This window comes from Lasiodiplodia theobromae (assembly GCF_012971845.1).
Source record: "Lasiodiplodia theobromae strain AM2As chromosome Unknown scaffold_31, whole genome shotgun sequence".
Taxonomy (NCBI): Eukaryota; Fungi; Ascomycota; class Dothideomycetes; order Botryosphaeriales; family Botryosphaeriaceae; genus Lasiodiplodia; species Lasiodiplodia theobromae.
This window is the reverse complement of record NW_023336510.1, coordinates 335,633-360,983: the sequence shown is the minus strand read 5'-3', so window position 1 is coordinate 360,983 and position 25,351 is coordinate 335,633. Positions and strand designations below refer to the sequence as shown.

Sequence of the window (25,351 nt, the reverse complement as noted above, 5' to 3'; positions counted from 1 at the left end):
GCTGCCAGCTATTGTGAGCCCCGCTTGTGTTGGTGGCGTTTCTGCGCCGCATTCTAAGAACCGATTCGCTTTTGTGGTGTTAAACCCTTTAAGCCCGCAAAATCCGCCCATCTCTATGAACAAAGAACGCGGAACCTATCCTGCATGTATGAATAAGTTGGGGTCTCTGTATAAGCTGCGGAACTGTTCCGCTTGTTCGACTTGTTCGTACTGACCGTGCGAGACTGGGGCCAATCCAATTCCGCTCCAACGCTACAGTCCCCTCTCGAAGCCGATGGCTAGCGTGAAGAATAGCAAGGCCCCAGACGTAACTATGCCTCAGCCCGTTCTTAGAAAAAATAACATATGTGGGTAGTTGAAGCTATCGTCCGGACGAAAATGTGGAATTGAAAATTCTACATACACATCCGGACGATAGTTTCAGCTACCCATGACATGAGCAAAAAAACAAAAACAAATCCACGCTAGCCATCGGCTGCGAGAGGGGACTGTATGTTGAGCAAAACTAATTCCGCATGGAAAAGTATATTGACAGGGGGAAGTAGGAGAGATAGCGATTTGCCATGTACAGCCATGAGAAAACTCGTTACATCTCGTAATCTAAGTCAATCCAGCTCCCCTGTGCATGCAATTTGCTGTCGCCACTACCCAAAATACCCCATGTCGGCATCTTCCTCCCTAATTATTCCTGCAGTTGCCAATGCCGAAGTCATGGAAGCCATCGAAATAATCAACGCCGAGCTTTGCGAAGAAACCCACAAATCACACCCTCCGCCTCATTCTCCTAGTCCACAATCTTACCGTGTCCATCACCGAAAACATATCCAGACCAAACTGCTTCGCCTTCCTAGCAAGATGGTTGGCGCCGCCTTTGCATTCGCACTAACGGTCCTCCGCATCACGCAGGTCCTCGAGCCGATCTTCTTCGCGTTCGCGGGCTTTCTCCTCAGGAGTATCATCATCGTCGTCGTCGTCGTCGTCGTGTGGATGCCCCTTACCCTGCTTCTTGCGCTCACGCTCCAAGCGGTCCTCCTCCGCATCCCGCAAATCTTCCTTCTTGTCCTCTTCCTTCTCACGAGCCCGCTCCGCTGGGGAGTCGTCTTCATCGCGGCGATGATTCGGGCCCTTCTTCAACTTCTCCAAAGCCTCCTCCTCGGCATCCCGCAGGTCTTCGAGACGGTCTTCCTCCTTCTCGCGAGCCTTCTCCGCCGGCGTGTCGTCATCATGGTCATGGTCGTGGTCGTCTTTGTCGTCGTGATCATGATCATCGTCCTTGATGGCATTGCGACGACGAAGACGATGAAGCTTCAGGCTCCTGCGCACCTTGATGCGCTCCTTGCGCGGCGGAGCCCCCTTCTGCGCTACACTGCCGTCACCCTCCAGCACGGGACGGCCTTCACCGTTGAGGAGATTGCCGCACTCTCCCTCCAACACATCGTCTGCGTCGTCGCAGTCTGGGGCCTCGAACTGGTCGTCATCGTCATCATCATCGTCGTCGTCGTCGTCATTGTCATCGTCGCCGCCCCCATTGTAATAGAATTTGCCGTTGCCGTCGGTGTTAAAGTTGAATGGGGCGGCGTCCTTGTTGTCAGTCACAGGCTGAGGGAGTCGTTGGTCATCAGGCGGGAGAGCGGCGGCGTAGGTGAGGGAAAAGGTGGTGGCGATAAGGAGGAGAGGAGTGGTCTTTGTGAAACGCATTGTAGGAGACGTAAACGAGAGCTCCTGATTGAATAAAACTTGTGATTTCTTTGTGTGTTCTGATTGTGTAAAGATAATATGGCTTGATTGACTTGATGTTTAGAATTGATGTAGCCCGCGGGGTTAGTAGCTTTATATGTTCGACCTCCGACACTCTTAGTTTCTATTTCTGGTTGATTTTCAATCATTCTGAGGTCTTTCAGCAATTGCCATGTTCAACTTGCCGTCCAAATCACGAGGCCGTGCCGAAACTGGGGCTGTGAAGACGTGACGACGACGGTAGAAGTCAAAGGCGTCCAATGTGATTTTCACGATTCATGACTAAACACTGCGCCTCCATCATATTGCAAGCTAGACTATAGGCCAATGTTTAGACAAATCCCTCTTGCTGGCAAGCTGAAGAGGTTGTTTAGCTAAGAAAATGAAAAATCGTGAAAACAAGAAGACGATGACGATGCAATGTGGGGAAGTGAAGCAAGCCAAGCGTGGCGTGGCGGTTGATCCGCGTAATGGGATACTCAACGTGCGTTCCTAGAAACCTTAATTTCCCGTACGCGTCCGCGCCGAGTAACCAAACATCTTGGCCTGCCAGTCCGCAGTCTTACCTACCGCAAGCACAGGCTTGGTGGTTGACGTTGGCTGTGCTGGGCCGTGGCTGTGGAGGGGTGAATATCTTGGCACCTCGCCTTCACCAAATCAGACCCAGAGTTGAAACTTTAATTTCAAAACCCTGGCTAGGCTAGAAAGGAATAATACGAAGGACATGGAACCTATCGAATTAGTACATGATTGCGACATTTCTCTTCGGGTACCTCGATGTCGCATTAGCGGGCTCTGTTCTCGGGTTGAGTTTGCTGCGCCATGAGTGTTTCCCGGAATTTATTGAACTATACTAAATGGAGGAGACACGGTTAACGTTAGTCCACTAGAGATGCTGAGCCCAGTGTGACTGCAGATAACCCCGGTACATCGCTGTTTCAGCAAAAGGCAAACGTACTTGAATCACTCTGCCGCTCAACGTCACGCTTGAATAGTTGCTGACTGCTAGCTGCAAAATGAAGACTGGTCTCAAATAATTGGTAGATGATCTACATGATCATCCCAGATATTCTGAACACGCCGAATCCGCAGTTATCCGGGGCCCACCGCCTCAGATCGATGTCAGCATACTTGGTGTCTTTGAACCCTTGCTTTAAGAAAAAGCCGTACGCCTGTGGCTCGGAGCCGACAGCTAGAGGTAAGCCGGCAGCTTTGGCTTTCTCGGAAGCCAGGCGCACCAGCTCCGAGCCGATTCCCCGCTTTCGATGCGCGGCACTGACATAGATCCATGTCAATTCTGGGTGGTTGTTAGTGCTTGGAGGACCGAGCAAGACGGTGACCTCACCAATGCGATCAATAGTTGCAGTCTCCTCATTGATCTCTGCTATAGCCCTGGTGACCGTCCAAAAGACCTCAGGCTCCATCCCCGGAGGAACATTCCGATTATTTCCTGCCTCAGGTTTCGCAAGGCTGGGTTTCCGTCGTGTTACTCCAAGGTGCGCAACAATTTCTTGAGTTGTGTCATCTACCACTTTCAAAGAGGTGACGTCGGGGTTTTTGAGCGAAGACTCAATAGCACTTGTGTACTGTGCTGTTTGAGCAGACTCATTTGGCCAGTCCCTGAACAGAAAGCGGTTGATCGCTAGCTTCAACTTTGAAGAAGCAAGAAAATGAGAAAGGGTAGGAATGTCAGCTTCTGTGACCGGAAGAATAGAATGACCTGGGATGGGCATGTTTCTCTCCGCTTGGTTGCTTTGGATGTAATTGAACAAGATTTTGGAGTCGTTTTGCGTCGTCTAGTGGATTATTTAGGACGATTAAATACTGTGGTCGAATTAGGCATCAATATTAAAGCATAACGTACAATAGAGGGAAAATGAGGTGATTTGTTGGAGTAAGCGGGAGACTTGGCGCGCTGACCATCAATTACTGCCACGTCCAGCAAACAACACTCCATCAATTGACCTTGGAACCTAGGTCCCGCTGTCCAGGATTACAAGACAAATCTCAAACAGCCGCTCCAATCCACCGCATTGAATTTGCATATGGCATGCGTGTCAGCTGCTGGAGCGAGCCCGTAATACTGCTGCCTTAGCGAATTCGTCAGCCTCTGTGTTGCCTGCCACTTCTAGCTTGAGCCAAAGTGATAGAACCCTGCTATCATGGGTGCTTCCAAGAGCTTAGTCAATTGATCTCAATATATTGTCCAGACTTCTCACCAAAGTACAGTCCAAGCGGCACACTACGGCAATCGAGTGTATACCTGTCTACTAGGCAACATTACGTTTTACTCCCATCCTCATTCTCATAAGAGATCTCCTCTATACTCGCTCAATCTTGAGAAAAGCCTCTCGGTATCTTTGAACAATCAAATGAAATATGAAAAAGAAAAAAAAATAAAGTGAGGAATATATGACAACTACAACCGCGCCTTAGGGAATGTGCGAGGCTTCGGCGACCACTTGGCATAGGGATGGTCGGTAGTCGAGGGTACCAGATGGTCCACTTCCAGCGTGTTGACCAAGCCCGGATGCACCTGGCTCAGATCGGTGATGCCGACCAGCCTCATCGACGTCTCCAGCTCATCCTTCATCACTGTTGAACTTCAATCAGCAGCTGTCCACGACATTGCTTCAAATTGCAAGGGGGGATACTCACCATCAATGAAATGTTCGACGCCCTCGCGCCCGTAGTTCAGCGCGTACAAAAAGTGCCTACCCATGCCGACAGCCGTGGCGCCCAAGCACAAGCACTTGAGAATATCCGTGCCACGCCTGATGCCGCCATCGACGTACACCTCCAACTTGTCAAACACCTCAGGCGTGCACTTCTGCAGCTCGAGCAAGATCAAGACGGATGGGGGTGCCGTATCGAGGCTCCTGCCGCCGTGGTTGCTCAGCACGATGCCCTGCACGCCAGCCTGTGCAGCGAGGCGGGCATCAGCGGCGCTCTGGACGCCCTTGAGTATGATGGGCAGGTCGGTGACGCTGCGCAGCCAGCGCAGGTCGTCCCACGTGAGGCTGGCGTCGATGTACGAGCCCATGATGCGGCCGAGGCCACCGCCCTTCTTGTCATTGATCGCTTTGGCCCCTGTCATGGGGGCCGACAGCCCCTCGTCTGCGCGCACCCGCTCATCGGCCTCACGCTTGCCCGGTACCGGCGCATCCACCGTCACGAAGATGGCCTTGATGCCCTTCGGCAGCGACGCCAGCAGCCGCTCCGACGCCTTCCGGTCCCTGTTGACGTAAAGCTGGAAGAAGAACGGGTGGTCTGCCGGCGCGTGCGGCAAAATCTGGTCGACCGGGTACGAAGCATTGGTTGAGATCTGTGGTTCTTCGTCAGCCTTCAGGGATTGCCACCACTTTTTTTCGCCGAGATGCTGTCCCGAAGACGCTTCACCCCCTCAATTGCGGGTGGAATGACTTCGTGAGCAATTGCACCGAACATGGATCCTCCCTTTCCCCGCATTGTATCAGGACTTACCGTCTGTGCCACACCCTTGTTCCCGCACGCCGCGGCTATCGCCTTCTCGCCCTCGGGATGCACCAAGCGGGCCATGGCCGCCGGGCTCACAAACAACGGCACCTGCACCTCTGAGCCGAGGATGCGCGTGCGCGTGTCGACGCTCGCAACGTCCCGCAGCACGCGCGGCCGCCACCATATCCGGTCGAAACTGCTCTTGTTCGCGTCGCGCGTGATCTCGTCCGTCGCCGCCGACGAGTAGAAGGCCCACGTCTTCTGCGCCAGCGTCCGCGACGCAACCGACTCGAAGTCGTACGAGTTTATCAGCGTCTCCAGCGGCGGCTTCTCGTGCGACTCCAGCTCCGTCGTCGCCGTCGGCGGCGGCTTCACGAACCCTTGGCGCGCGCCTGGCGGATGTGAGGGCTTGGTGTTGAGCTGCGCCTCCAGGTCTTCGATGCGGTATGGTAGTTGCTTGGGGTCGGCCATCGTGAAGTATGGTACGGAAGGTCAGAGAAAAGATGGGAAGGAAAGATGGAGAGGCGTTATCACAGCTCAATTGAGAGTTCTCTCCAACGTCTCTGGGGACCGGACAGTTAAGAAGCAGCTTGCCATAGCTCCCTCGAGCTCTAATTGCCGGAAAATTAATTCCGTGATGACAGCAACACCACGAGCCTCGAGCCTGGCGCATCGTCAGGACGGCCGGGGAAAGGTGGATCGCGGGGCGGCGGAGGCGGGTGACGTCGGCGACCGGCATCTGGTCCCTCGAATTGCGGGGAGACGTTCGGCTTCATCGGCGAGATGACTGGCCGATGGACCCGATGTCGGGATCGGGATTATATTCCCCTTGTGGACCTGAACGCTCGCACTGACTTGCCTTGCCTCATAAGCCCTCAACATCGATTCATAGACGTCGGGATTCCCAAATTCCTCTGTAATAAGATTGGGCCTGGACCGCAATGGCTTGCCTGAAATTCTTCCACAAAACAGATGCGTGCGTTGTGTTGTCAATGCGTTGGTATTTATATCTAGTCAATTCGTGATATGCACAAGCAACGGCTTGCTATTATGTTGAACTTTTTCCTCCCCTTCTTTCCAGCCAACATCTGCATCCAATCATGGGCGTGTTGAAGCCTTTTCCATTTTTCAAATGCACTCACTGCAGGTCCTACGACTGTCTTTCTCGTGCGGCTTCGCGTTCAGCTTCCTTCGCCTTCGCCTCTTTCTCCATTTCCTCTCTGCGCCTGATTGCATCCTCACCAGCTCCTTTAATGCCCTTCTTCCGTTGACGCTCTTCGTACATGGCTCTGCTGGCCATGATGCGGTCGACAATCTCACCAGCGTTGACGTGCTGGAAGTCATGCGCAGGGACTTCTTGGAAGATGCCGAGCTGCTTGGCGTCCTTATAGGGGTCTTCGACAGACGGCATGAATGAGGTAGGGCCATGGTAAACGACATCGGGCGTTCCGTACGGGAGCGAGTTGAGGAAGGCCGGAGTGGGCGTAAATGGAGCAGAAAAGACCACGGCATTGATGTACTGGTACGCAGGTTTATGAGCAAATTGCGAGACGAGGGATGCTGCCAATGGACCTACCTTGCATTGCAGAACGCACAAGCCACGCTCGAATATGTTCATGATCGGGTAATTGATTCCCTTCCAGTGGTTGATGACCTCGTCATCGTGGACACCAGCAACCACATAGTAAGGGCTGTAGTCTGAACCGGTTTCGGCAATGCGCTGCTGGACGGCCTCAGGGGAGTACCAATCGCGCTTCTTGCCTTCCTCTTCTTCGAGACCGGCCACCTGCCGCAAAAACTCGATATGACCGGAAGAGAACAGGTCGAACCCGCCGTCGACATATACCACGCGCTGGCCCTTGCGAGGTGCGGTTCCAGGAACCATCTTGGTGCACTTCCCGGTTCCGCTCGCTGCGCTTGGTTCTGCAGCTTTGTCCTGCTCGCCATGCCACACCCAAACGTCACTACCGGGCGCCAAACCGGTCTCGTCCGACGCGTAAACTTTAATTCTTTCCTTCATCTCCTCACCGGTCCTCTTCCTCTCCTCTTCACTCCCGCTACCTTCTTCACCCGCCAGGACCTTTTCCAGGCTCTTGATGAAATGCCCCTTAGTGCACAGAAGCATGCGGCCAACCAGATCAGTCGTTGAAATACCTGGGGTGCGCTTCACGATCTTGAAGCGACCGGCAGCCTTCACGAAACGGTAGCAATCCTCACCCGAGGCGTCTGACGTGATGTCGTCGCCGTGCACGACATACTTGCAGCCGTAATGAGAGATCCAGGGCAGCGAAGTCACATACGGGGCGTGGGGGATTGACTTGGTAGCCCAGCGGCAGGCATCTACGGCAGCAATGCTGATGCCGGTGTCAGAAGGCGCAATCCGAGGAGGAGAGCATGGACTGACCGTTCTTTGAGAGTCATGACCGTGGGCCCCTTGTTCTCGAGGATCGCTTCGTCCGAGTGGACGCCGACGAGCAGCTCGGAGCCCAGCTGGCGGGCCTGCAAGATGGCGCCAGCATGTCCTGGCGGGAATTGGCGATTACTGGGTGGGCGCTGCAGCAAAAGGGGCGGGAAGGCGCACCGTGGTGGGCAAAGTCGAAGCAGCCATCTATCCAAATGCGGTCCTCCGCAATGGGCACGTCATCCTGCGGGTCGACAGGCCATTGGCCGGGCTGCGGCACGTATTCGGTGGTGTCAGTCTGAAGAGAGGTCAGCGCGGGGCGGTAGAGACAACAACATCATGGCGCACACTCATGGCGGTGTTGGAGGCGGCAGTCGTGAGCTTGGTGAGATGCCGCGGGTGGAGGGCGGAGCTTACTTAGTTGGCAGGGCGCGCGAGCGAGGGGCAGCGCCAGCGCCAGGCGCGGGGCTTTTTCAGGGACCAGCCAGGGTTCAGGTGCAGCCACGCGCAAGAACATGCAGTGCAGAACGCGCCGGCCGACCTCGCCCCTTAATCGAACCACAACGGCGTACGGGAATAACGTTCAAATACGTCTACGTAACTGCATTAGCGCTACCATCGAGTTTCCAGAATCCCAGGTCTTCTTCCCGCCCCGATTCTCTGGAGTCGAGATGTAGGCGGATCGCCTGCGCGTGTCGTCTAATAGAGCTTATACTATAACGTAGATTAAGCTCCCTGGCTCTGCTGGGGGTGTTTCACTATTCATAGGCACATTTCCGTCATGATGGTATTTTAAACAAGCGGCATTCATTCAGCTTGCCACCATTGCGACTCGACGGCGCCACCGCATGACTCGGCGAGCACGAACCTCCGTCTTTTCAATGCCTCGACGATCAATTCGTGCGCGCGCAGCAGCGCAATTTCGTGCGCATCGTTCATCAGCAGAGGCGCTCGCTGCCAGACATGTCCCACTGCGACTCTGACTCCGCCTGCCTGCCCTGGACGCCGCGCTTCCAGTGACGGACAACGATTCGCGGCTCGCAGCGCGACTGTCGGCGCCTCACGATTGGGCTTAGGCGCTCCTCACCACAGCCTCTCCCGTCCCTGACCGGCCCCTGGGCCTGGGAATCATGGTCTCCTCCTCCACCGCGCCCACCTCCACCTCGGGTGCAACTTCGCACTCGTTCCTGCCGCGCAAGCCCTCGCTCTTCCGCCGCGACAGATCGCGCAACAAGGACGGCGCCGACCTGCCTCCCCGCAGCAGCACGCCCCAGCCCACCAGATCCGTGACGCCCGTCCCGCCTATTGACGAGTCAGACGTCGTTTCGAACAGCTCGCCGACGCATCGCGGGAAGCATTCCTCGCGGCACAGCTTCGCCTCGTCCGTCGCAGACTTCGGCTCCAGCTTGCGCCGCTCTGCCTCCCTGCGCTCCTCGTCGTCCAATTCCGCCAAGGAGCAGCCGCTGCCGTCGTCGTCCCTGGCCCAGGCCACCCTCTCTCCCGAGAAGCCCACCTTTGCTGCCAATGCCTCGTCGAACAAGCTCCTCGCCACTTTCACGCGCGGTCGCCAGAAATCCTACGACGCCAGTGCAGCTGCAGTAGCCAACGAGCCCAAAACACCCGGAATGGCCAACACCGTCGGTGCCTCGCACGGCATGTGGGCCTCGCGCCCGTCGGGCACCGCGCATTCGAACTTGGCCTTTGGCCAGAACAGCAACGCCCTGGGCGCTCCCGCCAACATCCCTCCTGTTCCATCCGCTACCGGCGGACACAATCCACACGCTATCTTCCAGCACATCCACGACATGTCGTCGAAGCGCATATCGACCTTGGACTACCTCCGGAAAGCGTGAGTCTTGGCGGCACTTCTACCACGGCGCAACAGACACTGACAGCTGTACCAGGCACGACGGCAGGGTTTACTGGTTCAACACGCTACTGTTCAACAAAACCGACCTCAACAAGCTCCCTTACTTTTCGCAGAAGACCCTTTCTAAGCGAGCCACCAACTACCTGCTCCTCGGTTTCTCGCTCCCCACAATCCTGGATCTCAATTCCAACAGCGCTTCCGACTACCTCAAGGCACTCAATGCGCTGCTCATCGAGTTCGAGACGTATCAATCGATCCATCCGCCTGACGGAAATGTGTCGAGCAGCTTGGGTCGCGGCCGTGTGGCGGGCATGTTCAAGAGGGCGACGCACGCGGCGTCCGGAGCAGCGAAGGGCAGGCGGCAGAGCTCCGCCACGGAAATCGGGCTGATGGAGGTCAGCGACGTCAATTCGGCGCCCATGCTTCCCAGCGGCGAGCACAACGACCACCTGCTCCCCGGCGAGGAGTACACGCACCTCATGACGCCGCACCTGCCCTTCGAGCCCGACTTCTTCGAGACTTTCTCGACGCTGTGCGACGTCCTGATCGACTGCTACACGAAGATCATGAGCTTGGTGAACGGCCCAGAGACGTGTGGGCCCGGTGTGGGGGAGCTGTTCGCGAAGGCGGATGCACGTGTACGAAAGATCATCGTTGCCGGAGTGGTCCGCGAGTTCGAAGACGCAAGCCGCTCCGGCGTGAAACAGGAGGTTGCAGGCGTCGGCAAAGTCGTTCTCGGTGGGCTGATGTAAGTGGAGCATGTATACCCGGGTGTACTACCCAATTTCCTATGCGCAAGTGGAGGGCGTTTTTTTATTTTTTTTGTTTTAAGGCTCGAGAAGCGGAGGTGACGGAACGGGTCGGCACCAACAGACATGACCGCATGATCAGGGCTCAGCATTTGATGCATCTAACGCCTTTTTCTTTTGGATACCTCGGAGACAGGAGATGGGGTTGAAAAGCACATGATACCTTCCGCTGCAGACATGCAGACGGAAAATTGCAGGAGATTGGCTTGATGGGTTTCGGTTGTGTTTTGTTCGTGTTTTTTTACCGCATTATATACCACACTCTGTTTTCGCTTTGTGGCTTTCAGCATCAGACGGACGAGATGCATAATCTCAGTGCGGCATAGATACCGGAATGAGGGGGCGGGTGTTGAGTTCATGGGAGTTCAATCAGGGTCCGGACTATACCTGGGGCATGGAGGGAGGTAGGACAAGCGTGCAACATACGTAATAGTAATAACATGTCTGCTGGAATGTCAATGTGCATTATCAAGGGATTTCTACCAGCTGGAAACGTCGGTCGCTGGCAAGCCACATGGCACGATAGGGTCCCTAGCTCTGTGCGCGGGACCGTCTTGCGAACCAGGGCCAATTCGGGAGCTGTCGGCAGGGAGCGGTGGGCTGGTCAGCCAACCGACCGGGGGATCGCGCGTGTGGTGACGACATAAAGCTTCTCTGGAGCTTAACGCGTAGCTAGTAGAGCTCAGTCCTTTTACAAAATTTCCCGCCCACCGCTTCTACTCTCCTCACACAATCGATTTCTGAGCAACGAGCCATGGCAATTGTTCAGAATTGGCTCCCGCCTTCGCGCGAGAATTGGGAGCTCATCAGCTCAGTTTGGCAGCTATTTCCGCTGGTCAGTACTGCAAAACCCGCACTCTCATACATCTATTCGTTCCTCTGCGCTGCGCGTCCTCGCCGGAATTCCGCGGAAACGGCGAGTTCTTCATTCCCGACTGCGTGCTACGCACCAGCCGACGTGCCTCCGTCCGTCTCAGCTTGCGCTGTCCCCCTCTCTTCAAAAATGTGACGCGTCTTCGAAAAGGCAAAGTACACTAGCTGACGTGATACTACTCAGTTCGCCGCGGTTCAATGGTTCATCGATTGGTACCCGCAGGGCAAGACGTCGACGGACTCGCGCTGGAACCTGCCGGGCAAGTGGGCATGGTTCACGATGGAGATACCCGGCGCCGCCACGCTGCTATACATCATGTACACCCTACCTAAGGAGCTCAACCTGACCGAGCCGCTGCCCTGGGGCAACTGGACCATGGCAGGGATGTTTGTGCGTCGATCTTTCTCCTCCCTCCCCTCTCCCCCCTTCGCCTCCTCTCGTCTCTTTTCCACCAGCTAGAAACACTGTTTACTCACTCATTCATGAATGGAAGACAATCCACTACGCCTACCGCGCGGTCCTCGCCCCGCTCTTCCTCAACCCGAGCATGTCGCCCATCCACCCCTTCGTCTGGGCCTGCGCCACCTGCTGGCAGCTCTTCAACGCCGTGTCGCTGGGCGGCTGGCTGGCCGGCCACGGCCCGCGCACGCCGCACGACTGGGCCGGCCGCCTGTACTTCGCCGAGGTCGGCCTGGTCGTCTGGGGCTGGGGCCTGCTCGCCAACATGTACCACGACGACGACCTGCGCGAGATCCGCCGCGCCGCCGCGCGCCGCCAGCAGCGCGAGGCTGAGAAGACGGGCAAGCCTGCTGAGGGCGTCGACAAGGTGTACATGCTGCCCAAGAACGGCCTGTTCAGGTGGGTGCTGTACGCGCACTACTTGTGCGAGTGGGTCGAGTGGTGCGGGTTCTGGATGGTCGGCGGTTGGGGCTGCACTCCGGCGAGGAGCTTTGTGCTGAATGAGATCTCGACCATGCTGCCGCGGGCGGTGCAGGGCAAGAGGTGGTATATTAAGAAGTTTGGAGCGGACAAGGTGGGAAACAGGAAAGCGGCGATTCCGGGGATCCTTTAGGTAGTAATAGTCAGTAGCTGTGCAGTGTGGTTTAACGGGGCTTATGAGAAGCGTTCAAGACTGAATGACCGGGGTAATATAGAACATTAATATAGATTCCAGTATGTGCAAAGTCTATAGGCAGAAAAAGGGACATAACCTCATTTACTCAATCGTCTTTACAAATAGCATCAAACCCCTCCAGGAAAGCATGCACTCCAGCGAAGAACAAGGGTATCATCGACATCAACCAGCCTCGCTCTTCCCCCTTTCTCCTCTTAGTCTGCCCCTCAGCACTCAAGCGCGGCTCTCGAGCGGACTCCTCTCACACAACATCCAGTCAGCTTTTTCTCATCTCTCTTATTTCTCTCCACCACCACTCTTCCTAATCCTCTCCCACGCCCCCAGCGCCGCCTCCTCGACCTCGCGCCCCACCTCGCGCCAGTCCGTCTCTTGCACGCGCCGCACCGCCCGCTCGACCTCCCGATTCCACCTGTCCTTGGCCAGATCCTCTATGCCGGCGGTGTGCTCGCGCATCGACGGCGGCGTGTAGATGCGGTCCGGGTCGTAGATCTGCTTGAGCAGGTGCGCCGACTGGCGGACGGAGAGGGACTGCTGCAGGCGGTTGCGCTGGTGGATGAGGGTCGAGAGATAGAGCGCGGACGAGGTGAGGGTGACGCCGCCGATCTGTGGAGGAGTTAATTAGCTGGAGCGCGGAGGGAGGTGTGTCTCGTGGTGGGGGGGCGTTTGGTGGGGAGACCGGGAGAGGGGGCTGGTACGGAGATGAAGGGGGAAGGGGGAAAAAAGGGAGAACGTACGAAGCCGGCTATGAAGCCCATGATGAGCGGTCGTTTCGAAGGCTGATTTCGTTTGGTGTTTAACGGGGAGCTAGGAGCTCTGGTTCGCGTCGCAGGGATGAGACGAGTTGCTGCGGCGTAGGTTGCGTGCTGGTTGGTCGCGAGTCTGCGCGCGAAGAGAAGCGAGTGGTTTTTGTCGAGCTCTCGAGTGAGCAAGCGTAGGTAGAAGTCGTACACCAAATAGGCAGCGGAATGGGGACGAGTAAAAGTTGAGGCTATAGATTGATTGGGAGCTCCGAGCACGGCGGCGGCGATAGAGAGATTATCAGCGGGAAGCACGAGCGTCGTCGCCGTCTTGGCGTGAATTTCTCCGACTGCACCACCACCGCCTGTCCGCTGGGAAAGCAGATCACCTCCGTCCCATCAGCCATTGCGCTTTCCCCGCCGCCGCCTGTCCAATTGCGCCCGTGCACCGGGCTGCAGCTTGCTGCCACAGTCACCTCAGCCCACATACCGGTCCGGAACGTATCCCTCAGAGCGCGCCCTGACACGAAACCTTTCGTTGAACCACCTCCGCGGCGCGCCCGCCTTCTCGACCCTCCCGCACACCGCGCGACCCTCATACCGTCACAATGGCTGGCGGCGCCGCGAAATATAGGCACCTGTCTCGTAAGAGCTCGCACAGGCAAGCCCTGCTGCGCAACCTGGTGACCTCGCTATTCGAGCATGAGAGCATCCAGACGACATGGCACAAGGCAAAGGAAGCACAGAGGATTGCAGACAAGCTCATCACCTTGGGCAAAAAGAACACGGAAAATAGCAGGAGAAAAGCAACAGAAGTCTTCTACGTACGTTGAACACCGTCAGGACTCATATGTGGTGAAATCGGGTTCCCACGGCACGGGTGCCGGTCCGAGATTGGCGGCGCAATAGCTGATGATCCTTATGACTGTTCCCACAGCGCCCCGTCGAGCTCATCCCGAAGCTGTTCGGCCCCCTGCGCGAGCGCTACGCCGATCGGCCCGGCGGCTACACGCGCGTGCTGCGCATCGAGCCGCTCAAGGAAGACCAAGCCGCCTCGGCCATCCTCGAGCTCGTCGACTCGCCCAAGGATATCCGCTTCGCCATGATGGCCAAGGTCCTGGCCCGCCAGCGCTCCGAGAACCTGCCCGAGACCCCCATTACCCGCGCCAACCTGAAGAAGGTCATGCAGTTCCGTGGCGACAAGGGCAAGGATCAGATGGAGAAGATGGTCGAGAAGTTTGCGAGGTTGACGGCTGAAGGCAAGGAGGTGAAGGAAGTCCACCAGAAGAAGGTCTACCTTGACCCGTTGAACCCCACCAAGGGCAAGAAGGGATCGCCGTACAAGTGGTAAACTGAGGAGGATATTGTTTCCTAGCCGGGGGAAGATTTTGTGGAAAAAGGAATACGAAGGTATTTGGCCGATTAGAGGGCTTATGGAAGAGCGGCGGATATGTGTACATGTATTAACAACAGTTCAATCGCGATCTTGGAAGACATTGCCGCGTTTGGCATCCAGTGACAGGGTGCGAGCAATGCCCTTTGCTGACGATTGTTATTGTATGCGAACATCTATGAGGCACGTAGATGCTGCACACCGCAGTTTCTTTCTTCTCATAGGACCTTGAGAGGCTGCTGGACACGAGGCCAAAATTCCATTCAGAGCAACCCAATGGATAGTTGGCAGACAGCTTTTGGGAGCTTTATTGATATCAGAAGCTTATTTGTATAGTCGCCACGTGAGATTACAGCTAAGTAGAGCCACCAATATCCAGGACATGTACCATCAACTATCATCTCGACGTACGGTTTCATAAATGTGTGCTCTTCAGCGGCTATTGGCGAACGTAGACATGGCAGCTGATCTTTAACCTCTCGAAGCCAAGTTTATGAGGTACCAACAAGATCTCCGATGTTGGCTCATCCATACTCTCTTCGTCCATCCATGGTCGACATACTTTCATATGGACACTTTAATTCCTCTTTCTCTGAGTCTGCATTTGACTACGCGGACCATCCTCATAGCCAAGCGGCACAAGGCTTCGGCAAGAACTATCAAGAAATTAAGAAACTCTTTTCGCTAATGACACATGAGTAATTGTTACGACCTCGTCACACCCTTTCACATCATTGCTTTGATCCGTCTCTCGAGACTCCTCTAGCCTAGACAAGCACGATCTGAAAGCCCTCCCAGGTACACTCTTCCATCTCCTTGGGGAATCTTGCATCATCCAACTACGCCTTGACTTCTCCTTCCAGGTCGTCATTCCATAAAAGGTGACGCCTTTTCATTCTTATCACCTCGATTATATTTAACCGGTACCAGAGACAGCCAGCCTGGAGAAAATGTTAGTATTTGTCGAAAAGATAGAACGACTAAAGATGACTTACTTCATCAAGTGATCCATGAACGTTTGCAACGAGACATCGTCCGTAAAAATGGTCTGCGCCGTCTGCGCAACGCCACCGTACGAACCGGTGGTGTGGGTAGTGCTAGGGTTGAGCTTAGACAGCAGGAAACGGGCTTGAGAACCACCAGCGTCGCAGACAATGAAACGAGGCAGCGGGAAGCGGTCTTGAATAAGCTCCTTGGCATCCTCCTTGGGTGCCTCAAGAAGAGCACGGAAGTTCTCGTAGCCCTCTTGTTCTTGGTAACCGGCCTTTCTCCACTCAGCCATGGTCTCTCCGTGGAAGATGAGAATGTGGAAGAAGGTATCGAGAAGCAGGATTGTCTCGGGCTGGATGGATGCAGAATCGAGGAGCACGGGCTGGCCGCCCTCGTGGTCGAAACCGTATGAGTCGAGCGTAGGCTGAATCATAATGAGAGAGTTGCTGACGTCCTCATGGTTCAGGACGTGGCGGTAGAAAGCGGTTTCATCAGGAGAGTTGTTGAAGACTTGCAAGAACTGACTGCGGCGAAGGTGGAACATGAACTGGGGGTATAAGGTGAAGTTCTTCTCAAGTCTGAATGAAGAGGGGTCGTCCTTGCGGTATTCAGCAAAGCGGGAGCAGAGCCTGATGAGCATGCGGTCAACCCAGCGGAGGACATCCGGTCCGTCATCAACCTCAGCCTTGAAGACGGCTATTCTGGACATGAGGACAGCGGCGGCTTCCTGGTCGAAAGACTGGGCAATGGCAGGGTCGCCAGAAGGTCCGCTCAAGTTGCGAGCAACCGTGGTAACTCTGAGGTGGTACTGACCAGACGAGTGCTGGTAGTAAGTCAAGAACTGCATCATACCCTTCTGCGGGCCCTGCTGCATCTGACTAGGACCACCCTGGCTGGCAATCTCGAAGTAAATGCCGTAACTCGAGCCCGGGTCGATACCGCACATCTTCCACGAGCACGTGTTGCCAATGCCGCACTCAGTCTCGCCCACGGATGCAGACTTCTTGTTCAAGGACACAGCGTGACCAATCAGACCGGTGACCTTGAGCTCCTTGGTGGTGAGCACCTCGAGCGAGGCATTGAAACCCATAAGAAGGTTGTCATCGCCGTCCTTGTCGAACACGCGCGCGAACGACTGCTTGAACATCGAGGAAGTAAAGCTGTCGGTCAAAATCATGTGGCCACCAGTGGAGTTCGACAATCCCTTCATTTCGAGCAGACCAACTTGATCCAGGCAGCCGGCGAAGATATCGATGATGTGGCCGTTGTGGGCGGTCCTCTTGGCGAGTGCATCGTAGAACTACATAAAAATCAGTCGTTGATACTTGGCGCAAAATCGGTCTCCAATCTTACCTTCAGCGCCTTCTTGTAGTACTTGATGTTGTCGCGGTCAATGTCGTGGTGGGAACGGATGGGCTCCCTCAGCTCAGGGCCGACGACCATGCCAGGGCCCTCAGTGCAAGCACCGCCGGTGAAGAGCATGATTCTGCCACCGGAGTTCTGGAAGGAAGTCTCCAGAAGGCCAGTAGCAACACTTAGAGCGACACCAGTGCAGCGCAGCGCACGCTTGTCATTCGCAACCGGCCAAGGGTCCTTCTGGAGCTGCTCGAGGGCATTGGTCAACTGGAACTCGCACTGCTGGACCGGGAGCAGGAAACGAGCGGCAGGGCCCATTGGCGGGGGAGCGCGACCAGGCTGGGGCTGCATTCCCGGCCGGAGACCCGGGGCCATTAGGCCAAGCATCTCCTGGACCTGCTTTGCGGCATAGTCCTTGCTGCCACGGAAGACGTACGACTTGGCGCACTCCGTGTAGCCAAGCTCGTGGACCTGAGTGGTGGTACCGTAGGTAATCAGACCAACAAGAGCCCACGGCGGCAGCAGGCTCAAGCTCATGATAATCGAGTCCTTCAATGCCTTCAGGCTGTCCTCCTCCTGGCAGGTATCGACAACGAAAACGAAGATGGGCGGCGACGGGGCGGGGCGAGCAAGACGGTACTCAATGGTAGTGTTCTGGGGGTGGAGCTCGGGCGGGATGGCCTGGTCGGAGATGTCCTTATAGTGAGGAGGAAGGGCATTGCGCTGAAGACAGAAGGGGCATATCCATATCCTGGCGCGCATGTCGACCTGGCTGTGGCGGCGTCAGCGGGCGGGCGCAGGATTGCGGCAGGCGAGTACGTACCAGAACGGGTTCAGGACGGCACGGCATGGAGCCTTGCAGGAGACGGGCTCATATTGGAGCAGCGGAGTGTCGGGCTTCTCCTTCAGCGGCGTGTAGAGAGCTCCGATTGGCACTGTGGGGGTTCAGCAATGGATTCGGGCAGCGAGCATCTGCCAACTTACCAACGAGCCGCGAAGCTTCCTGTGACAGTGTCAGTAGAGCGGAGTGCGGGAATGTGGAGGCAACGCACCATGCGCGAGCTGGGGAAGGTGTTCCAGCTGAGCCTAACGCCATCCTGGTCCTCGATGTCGCTCCATTGCTCCTTTAGCGCCTCGTAGTCCATGGTGGCAGCTGGACAGGGTTGGCGGGGTGTGTCGGCGGCGGTCGCGTCGAAGGCGCAGCGGCTGAGTGCAGGGCGGGGGTGACGATGCTCGGGCGCGCGGCGGCGGAGCTCTGGGAGAGTGGGCCGTCGCTTTTTAAAGGTGCGACTGCAAGGGCAGGCTGGGTGGACAGATGTCAATGGGTGGAAGCGGCCACATTGAGGTTGTAGGCGGTGATCCCGAAGCGGCCTAGCCGGCCAATCGGCGCAGAGGGCAGCCGTGGCTCCGCGACCGGGGGCTACTACAAAAACGCTGCCGCGCCGCGCAAATCCTTTTTCCTCATCAACTACCGCCGGCAACAAATCACATTACTGTCGACAGCTCCTCCCTTCAGTATGGATGCTGTTTTCGCGCCGTGCGGAGACCGACTACCCATGGCTGGGCGCCTGACTTCGATAGGTCGTTTCGACTTGCAGGAGATGTTAGGAATCAGCAGAGGTTACATATCGCGCATCGCGCTGGCGCTCAATCACCTGCCTTACTAGGAGGCTCGGCTTCGATGAAGAGTGGCTCGGCTCCCATAGACTAGGCTGGTACTATCAAGACAGGCGCCCGTTGTGGACGTAATTGTGAATGCACTGCACGAAAGCGGGCACCCTACCGTGTCCATAGGCATCATCAGGGCATATTCAATCGGGCGCTGCATGAGGCTCTTCTGCGCCTAGGCCTACATGTCCATGTCCAGAATTCATCTGCTGTGCTACCTCGCCTTTGGAGGGCTAGCTTACCTTGTATCTCCTTGCGAGCCTTGGTGAGTTGGTGTAGGGTGTTTCACCAGGTACCTTCAAAGTCGCATAAACGGCCAGCAACCGGGAGTGCGGTCATTGTAGTGCAGTTCAGACTATGTATAGTTTTGCATGTAGCTATTGCTGAACGAACTCTTCCGTCTGAACGGTTTCCACAGTTCATCATGACTGCCTGACTTGGAGCATCACAGGCGGAAAGGCCGCGAAACGAAGCTGCATCTTGACCGACACTCGTCGCGGCCGGCGGGATGCAATCATTTAATTGTTTAGTTCTTATCGACAAAGCATCCTTTTACAGCCAAAGTCCACTCGTCTCGCATGGAGTCTAGGTGTCGTCTTGAAGTGTCGTGAACCTTGGTAGCGACACGGCTGGCACCTGCAGACGTACCTATAGCGCCATAAGTCTGAATCTGACAGTTCTTAACATTTACAAGATTCAATTGCAGTTTGGAGACTATATGTACTGCACTAGGTTGAGACCCTGTTCGTGGTGTTCGTCCCCAGCGCGACGTATGGCTTTCAAACTCCCGCCTGCAAATTTTCTCCACCAAACAACCTTCTCGCCTCCCAAATTGCAAGAGACCGGAGGATGAAGTGCTCGCAGAGCAATTCAATGATTTTCAGAGGCCTTATGCGAATTGCTGGTCTTGTTTTGTCCATCTCGGATGTCGTGCTGGCGCGACTCCATCGAGCTTGCTCACGCACCTCACTTCAGCTGTTCTCCGTACCCCAACATCCTACTGTCCTGGCCCAAATTTCTGATGCTCCTCGGCGGAACTTTCACATGCTCTTCTGCCTGATGTTTCATCTGTTTCAGAATTGCTATTGTACGTTCTGCACTTTCTCGCCGCGCCCCAGAAACTGACTGCCTACAGTGCTAGCGAATGCCCTCACCTTCGTTCAGACAACCACTTTCGGCTTAGCCAACCCCTGTCGGCCCCCCAAGCGTTTCAGATCATAGCAGCTGAATGAAGCTGCCCGTGAAGAAACATTTGAAACAGGCAATGCCTATTGTCGAAAATGCCTATTGTCGTGAGGATGCAAGACTTTTATCAGAGGCTCTGCTCTTCTTCTTGGAGCTCTCTTTGCCTTTTGCCTTTAGCTTCATCTTCTTCGACCGTCTTTTGACCTTCAGCGATCGTCAGCGACATTCGACCTCTTTGCTTTACAGCCCCCCTCAGCTTCAAGCTTCGTCAGCAGCTCACACCCTCCGCTCAGTACTCTCGTCTGGTTACGACTGTATCATCCTCCATCATGCCTTTCGGATCTCGCGCTGCCGGTGACCCGGCCTACCCAGACGACAACGTCTTCCACCCGGATGGCAGCAACCGTCTTGCCGAATGGGAGGTTGCTCATGGATTACGCCCCGCTCCCGGAAACAAAAACCCCGAGGATATGACCGAAGAAGAGCAGGTTCAGTTCGCCGTCGACCAGTCCCTTAAGGAGTCTACTCAGAGTGCTGGCTACTCTGAGGAATCTGGTCCTTCTCAGAATGCTGTTCACACCATGGGTGCTGGTCACTCCCAAATGCAAGCTCTCCACGCCCACGGCTCTGGCCACTCTCAGTATCAGCTTCCTCATGCTTGGGGTGCTGGTTATACTCAAGCTCAACCCATTCACGCCTTCGTTCCTGAGAATATGACCGAAGATCAGCAGCTTCGGCTCGCCATCGACATGTCCCTTAAGGAGCCTGACCTTCACATTCAAGCTGGACCCTCTGCCTTTGCTGGCCCCTCTGCCTTTGCTGGCCCCTCTGCCTTTGCTGGACCTTCTTCCTCTGGTGGTTCTTCCTTTGCTGGACCCTCTTACTTTGGTGGTTCTTCCTTTGCTGGACCTTCGTCTTCGGTTGGACACTCCTCCTCGGCTGGTCTGTCTTCTTTTGCTGGCCCTTATTCATCTGCTGGGCTTTCTTACTCAGCTGGCCCCTCGGCGTTGGCCTATTCCTCGTCGTTTGCTGGACCCTCTTCCTCGGCTGGCCTGTCCTCGTTTGCTGGTCCTTCGCCTTTTGCTGAGCCCTCGTCTTTTGCCGGTCACTCGTACTTTGCCGGCTCCTCGTCTTTGTCTGGCCCTTCATCTTCTGCTGAAGACTCTCTGTTTGCTGGATCCTCGTCTTGGGTTGATCCTTCTCAGGCTGGCCCATTCCAAGCCCATGCTGCTCATGCCCAAGGTGCTGGTCACTCTGCTGTCGAAGCCGATCTTGTTCAGGGTGCTGAACACTCTCAAGCTGAGCCTACTCACTACGAAGACGCTGCCTACGAGGCTTCTGGCAACGCGGACCCCATTAACGACGATACGATTGAAGAAAATGATTTGGAGAAGTACGGAATCTACGATGACGAGAATGCCGGCCACTCCCAGGAAGCTGCCCACACCAACGACGACTACATGGTGCACGGCGCCATCTCCAACTCTCCCCTCCGCGTCGAAGAAATGACCGAGGACCAGCAGCTCCAGGTCGCCCTCGAACGCTCCCTCAACGGTTCTGGCCAACACTCCAGCTCCAGCTCCAGTCCCCAGCCCAGTCCGGCAGCCGAGCAAGCCAAGGACGCGATCGAAGTGAACAACAGCCTCTACCTCCCCCTCCACCAGCTCTTCCTGTCGATCCACCAGAACAACCTGCCCATCGACAACGTCTTTGACCAGTTCATGGGCTTCCTGGCCCAGGCCTACCCCGGCCAGATTGACGAGTTCACCGCCCGTCGCCAGTCCGCCGCTGCCAGGGAGCAGCAACAGCAGCAGCAGTCGCAGTCGCAGCAGTCGCAGCAGCTCGAAGACAACGACGAGGACTGGGACAGTTACCAGGCCGTTTTCGAGGGAGATCACGTCTTCGTCTCCCACGCCTCGCACACCCAGGAGCCTCCTGCTCCGGTCTCCACTTCCGGTGGGCAGCAGCCCGCCCCCTTCGTGTCCCTGGTGGACATCGAAGGTCCGGCAAGGGAGGCACTGGTGCCTTCCCTGTCGGTGCCGGACTTGGAGGCCGGAGAGGAGGCGGGTGTTGTGGAGGGTGGAGAGACGGTGGAGAGCGAGGAGGAAGAGGAGAACGACGAGGACGAGGGCGAGAAGGAGAAGAAGGACAAGGGGAAGGAGAAGAAGAAGGACGACGACGACGACGACGACGACGAGGATGACGATGAGAATGGAGATGGAGCGGCCTTGCCTGCGTCCATCCAGAGTTCGGCGGACTCAGCCGCCAACACCTCTGCTAGCACCTCTGGTCCTGCTGGCCTGTCCTGCGACGACGACGACGACGACAAGGACAACAAGTGGAAGCCCTGGGAAATCCAGGCGGCCGGCAGGGCCATGAGGTGGGTGTTGGATGGCGATCCCGACTCCTCCTTGCCCCTCGCTGAGCGGTACAGGCGTTGCGCTGCCCGCATGGAGGAGGAGTCGGGGGTCCAACGAACCTGGACGGCCCTCCGCTCGGCGTACGCCCGGGTCATCCGGGCTGCGACCGGTGTCGACGAGCGGAAGAGGCCTAAGCCGCACCGGCTGCAGACCTCGGTTCAGAAGACCGGGGCTCGTTCAGCTGCCTGCTGGAAGGCTGCAGCCGTTGCGGCGGACGCGGGCAAGGCCGCCGATGAGGCCTTGAAGAGGGAGAAGAAGAGGAAGCTGGAGGAGGAGAAGGAGGAGAGGAAGAGGGAGAAGAGGAGGAAGAAGGAGGAGGAGGAGGAGGAGGAGAAGAGGAAGGGGAAGCGTCGCCGGGTGGTGGACGAGGAGGAGGACGACGAGGACAAGGAGGAGGAGGTGCCGGCCGCGGTGGGTGCGGTTGGTGAGGGCTCAGCCTCGGCGAGGCCCAATACCCGGGCCGCTCAGGTGGCCGCGGATGCGGCACTGGCGCGTCGCCTCCAACAGGAGGAGACCGCCAATGTCCGTCCGCGCCGCACCCGCCGCAGTTAGGCTGTGAGGGTGGTGTTTAGGGGGTTCGGGAGGGTGGTGCTCTGGTCCTGCTTGTTTTTTGTTTTTCTTTTTTGGGTTTCGATACCCGGAGGTGGAACGGCTCAGAGTTTCGGGCTTCGGGCCCTCTAGTTTTGTTTTCTGCTTGCTCCTGGGGCCCTGCTGCTGGCAGCAGGGTGCCCATTTTAGTTTAGCTCCAACGTCGTCCGCTGCAGAGGCAGCATTGTCACCGTGCTCGTATTCTACTCTGCGATGCTACTCCATGTGATCTACTTGCGCTCGTCATTGCCGCATGAAGCCTTACTGATTGGGCAATCGGCATGTACCTCTAGATACGTCAACACTCAACAGCATCACGATGCAGTAGATCATTCAGCCGCTGTTGAAGAGTGAGCTCGCCGTTGTGTTAGATATAGTTCTTCCAGACGAGTTAAGTTTGACACTTGGAAAACTGCGGAGATTGGTGGGAGGGCTGAGGGACACAGACGGAACAATTCCGTCTCCACAAATAGCTAGATGCAAAGCAGACTTGGGTTTGACGTTCGGCCGAAGCGCGCAAAGCTTGACTTCGCCATGACCTTCCGTTGTGGTGGCAGGAGCGGCTACGGCTGCCGCAGCATGCAGATAACGGCGTTCCAGAACGCTAAACGGCCCAGGAGATCGCATGTTCTTGCTCTGAATCCAAGGGTCGATCAAGCTATAGGAAAACACGGAGAGGAATCTGGCACTCGAGATGTTGGAGGAGCTGGTAAAACTTGCCTCGTTTCGCGCCGAGTTTTGCGTCTATCTCGGCAGATCTGCGAGAAGGCGGCAAGTCGACGCGTGCATGAGGCAGAGCTGATTGAAGGGCACGCCCATCATTGATGCAGGATCCAGAAGTGCTGCGAGGTGGCTCATTCGGAGGAGTGAGGTCGGCGAATCGGAGGTGGTGCGGCTACCTAGCACCCCCGCTACCGTCCGTGCGCAGACCCGTGCCAAGAGTCCGCGCTGCGCCTCTACCTACCCATACCGCGTCACTGCGCTCTCCTCTTAAACTCAGCCCGCGCCCCTCTGCCTGCTGGATTCTGACAGCGCACTCAGCACCATGGACGCCAGCAACGTCCAGCCTGCCGCCGGCTTCCAAGCCATGGACGCCGACATGGACATCGACATGGACATTGACCTCACCACCGCCGACGACATTGAAGCCTTCGACACTGAGGGCATTACCATTGTGCGCCTCCACGAGTCGCCGTAGCCCGCCCCTCTCGCTGACCCGACTCCGCAGGATGACACTGCTGCTTCGACCACTGCAAGTGGCGCACCGAATGCTGTCGCAAAGGAGCCTCAGCTGGAGAAGGTGAACATCGAGGGCGTTGACAACCTCACGACTGCCCAAGTGAAGGCGTACGCTCTTGGTCACTACCCTTCCGACCATTATGTCCGCATTGAGTGGATCGACGACTCCCACGCGAACATTGTCTACGAAACTGGAAACGCCGCCCTCGAAGCCCTTGTCGGCCTCACTGACCCCGCCAAGCGCGATCTTGCCACAGCAGCCGACACTTTGGAACATGCTTTGGAACAGCGTGATGCAAAGCCCTTCTTCGACAACCCGGAAGTTCAGTTGAAGATTAGACTGGCGGTCAATACTGACGTCAAAGCCCCGCGCGCACACGAGGCTAGCCGCTTCTACCTCATGAACCCTGACAAAGACCCTTGGGAGAGAAGAAGGAGGCAACCGGGCGACCGTCGCAACGGAGGTGGCGATGGATACAACAGAAGGCGCTACGACGATCGTGAGCAGAGGCGAAGGAAGGACAACGCCGAGTATGACATGGATATGTACGATGAAGAAGGCTCTTCTAGGCCTCGGAATGCCAGCAGGCGTCCCAGGCGCGGCTCGCTGTCAGACGACTCGTTGGATGATCGTAGGAGGGGCAGGAGAAGAGAGGCACCGAGCAAGAATCTGGATGACCTCCTTCCCTCCAAGGCTGATGGACGTCTCCGCGACCGCAGCGCATCACCGCTCCGCGATGGTGACGGTCGATATGGTTTTGAGGAGGATGATGGCGCTGCGCACCGCCGAATCCGCAGGAGGAGTTACTCGCCTCCGTCGAACCGGCTTCCCTCTGGCAACGGCAGCAAAGAGCTTTTTCCGGGACGCGGCGGTGCGACCAAGGAACTTTTCCCTGGAGCAGCCTCCAAGTCTACTCTTCTTTCGTCTACCGCTTCCAGCCCCAACCCCTCTACCAACACCAACTCCAACTCCACAAAAGAACTCTTCCCTAGCAAGGGCGGACATACCCATGGAAAGCGCTCTCGCGAGCTGTTCCCGCACAAGACAGCTCACAGCAATCATCGCCGCCAGGATGCCTATGATTCTAGAGACCTTTCCGAGCAGGCATTCACGAGGCCACGCAGTCTTGAGGAGCGCATTACTGGCGGACCCAACAGCAATGGCCGTCTCAATGGTGAAGACCAAGGATTTGCCGTTAAGGGTTCCGCAGACGCGCCTGGATTCTCCATCCGCGGTGCTGCAGATGTTAGAGAGCTGTTCCCGATGAAGTCTGGTGCCGGATCCAACGCTGGAAAGGAGCTGTTCTCAGAGAAGATCCAAGGTCGCGGTGAACCGAGGAGGAAGGCGGACATGTATTTTTGAGTTCTCGATGCAGAAAGGATGGGGGATTCTAGACGACCTTACTATCCCTGAGGGTTTTGTTCGTCTTTCGCTTCATCCGCCTTATTTTCTCGACTTTCTTTAATCGACA

The 25,351-nt window shown here is 56.4% G+C and overlaps 10 protein-coding genes across 10 annotated transcripts; 5 read left to right on the top strand and 5 right to left on the bottom strand.

Moving 5' to 3' along the window:
* Positions 1-882: 882 nt before the first annotated feature.
* LTHEOB_9379 (uncharacterized protein) lies at positions 883-1,698 on the bottom strand (the record flags this gene model as incomplete). Its single annotated transcript, XM_035518960.1, has 1 exon — positions 883-1,698. The coding sequence occupies one exon, from the start codon at positions 1,696-1,698 to the stop codon at positions 883-885; it is 816 nt and encodes a 271-aa protein (XP_035368984.1).
* A 2,458-nt stretch (positions 1,699-4,156) lies between these two features.
* On the bottom strand, positions 4,157-5,685 carry LTHEOB_9378 (Mitochondrial cytochrome b2 protein; the record flags this gene model as incomplete). Its single annotated transcript, XM_035518959.1, has 3 exons — positions 4,157-4,332; positions 4,396-5,062; positions 5,221-5,685. The coding sequence occupies 3 exons, from the start codon at positions 5,683-5,685 to the stop codon at positions 4,157-4,159; spliced, it is 1,308 nt and encodes a 435-aa protein (XP_035368983.1).
* A 679-nt stretch (positions 5,686-6,364) lies between these two features.
* On the bottom strand, positions 6,365-7,969 carry LTHEOB_9377 (Phosphoethanolamine; the record flags this gene model as incomplete). Its single annotated transcript, XM_035518958.1, has 5 exons — positions 6,365-6,733; positions 6,791-7,568; positions 7,619-7,736; positions 7,796-7,913; positions 7,964-7,969. 5 exons carry the CDS (start codon positions 7,967-7,969, stop codon positions 6,365-6,367), a joined length of 1,389 nt encoding a protein of 462 aa, XP_035368982.1.
* Positions 7,970-8,745: 776 nt separating this feature from the next.
* LTHEOB_9376 (uncharacterized protein) lies at positions 8,746-10,237 on the top strand (the record flags this gene model as incomplete). The annotated part of the gene is made up of 2 exons (XM_035518957.1): positions 8,746-9,464; positions 9,520-10,237. 2 exons carry the CDS (start codon positions 8,746-8,748, stop codon positions 10,235-10,237), a joined length of 1,437 nt encoding a protein of 478 aa, XP_035368981.1.
* Positions 10,238-11,048: 811 nt separating this feature from the next.
* LTHEOB_9375 (SWR1-complex protein 4) lies at positions 11,049-12,240 on the top strand (the record flags this gene model as incomplete). The annotated part of the gene is made up of 3 exons (XM_035518956.1): positions 11,049-11,129; positions 11,352-11,558; positions 11,662-12,240. 3 exons carry the CDS (start codon positions 11,049-11,051, stop codon positions 12,238-12,240), a joined length of 867 nt encoding a protein of 288 aa, XP_035368980.1.
* Positions 12,241-12,579: 339 nt separating this feature from the next.
* LTHEOB_9374 (uncharacterized protein) lies at positions 12,580-13,058 on the bottom strand (the record flags this gene model as incomplete). The annotated part of the gene is made up of 2 exons (XM_035518955.1): positions 12,580-12,906; positions 13,038-13,058. 2 exons carry the CDS (start codon positions 13,056-13,058, stop codon positions 12,580-12,582), a joined length of 348 nt encoding a protein of 115 aa, XP_035368979.1.
* Positions 13,059-13,648: 590 nt separating this feature from the next.
* Positions 13,649-14,391, top strand: LTHEOB_9373 (50s ribosomal protein l17; the record flags this gene model as incomplete). The annotated part of the gene is made up of 2 exons (XM_035518954.1): positions 13,649-13,864; positions 13,978-14,391. The coding sequence occupies 2 exons, from the start codon at positions 13,649-13,651 to the stop codon at positions 14,389-14,391; spliced, it is 630 nt and encodes a 209-aa protein (XP_035368978.1).
* Positions 14,392-15,349: 958 nt separating this feature from the next.
* LTHEOB_9372 (Transport protein sec23) lies at positions 15,350-17,924 on the bottom strand (the record flags this gene model as incomplete). The annotated part of the gene is made up of 6 exons (XM_035518953.1): positions 15,350-15,374; positions 15,429-16,723; positions 16,777-17,551; positions 17,603-17,714; positions 17,764-17,782; positions 17,832-17,924. 6 exons carry the CDS (start codon positions 17,922-17,924, stop codon positions 15,350-15,352), a joined length of 2,319 nt encoding a protein of 772 aa, XP_035368977.1.
* Positions 17,925-19,961: 2,037 nt separating this feature from the next.
* LTHEOB_9371 (Keratin associated protein 4) lies at positions 19,962-22,604 on the top strand (the record flags this gene model as incomplete). The annotated part of the gene is made up of 1 exon (XM_035518952.1): positions 19,962-22,604. One exon carries the CDS (start codon positions 19,962-19,964, stop codon positions 22,602-22,604), a length of 2,643 nt encoding a protein of 880 aa, XP_035368976.1.
* A 1,081-nt stretch (positions 22,605-23,685) lies between these two features.
* On the top strand, positions 23,686-25,242 carry LTHEOB_9370 (Nucleotide-binding alpha-beta plait; the record flags this gene model as incomplete). The annotated part of the gene is made up of 2 exons (XM_035518951.1): positions 23,686-23,814; positions 23,869-25,242. 2 exons carry the CDS (start codon positions 23,686-23,688, stop codon positions 25,240-25,242), a joined length of 1,503 nt encoding a protein of 500 aa, XP_035368975.1.
* Between the last annotated feature and the right edge of the window lie 109 nt (positions 25,243-25,351).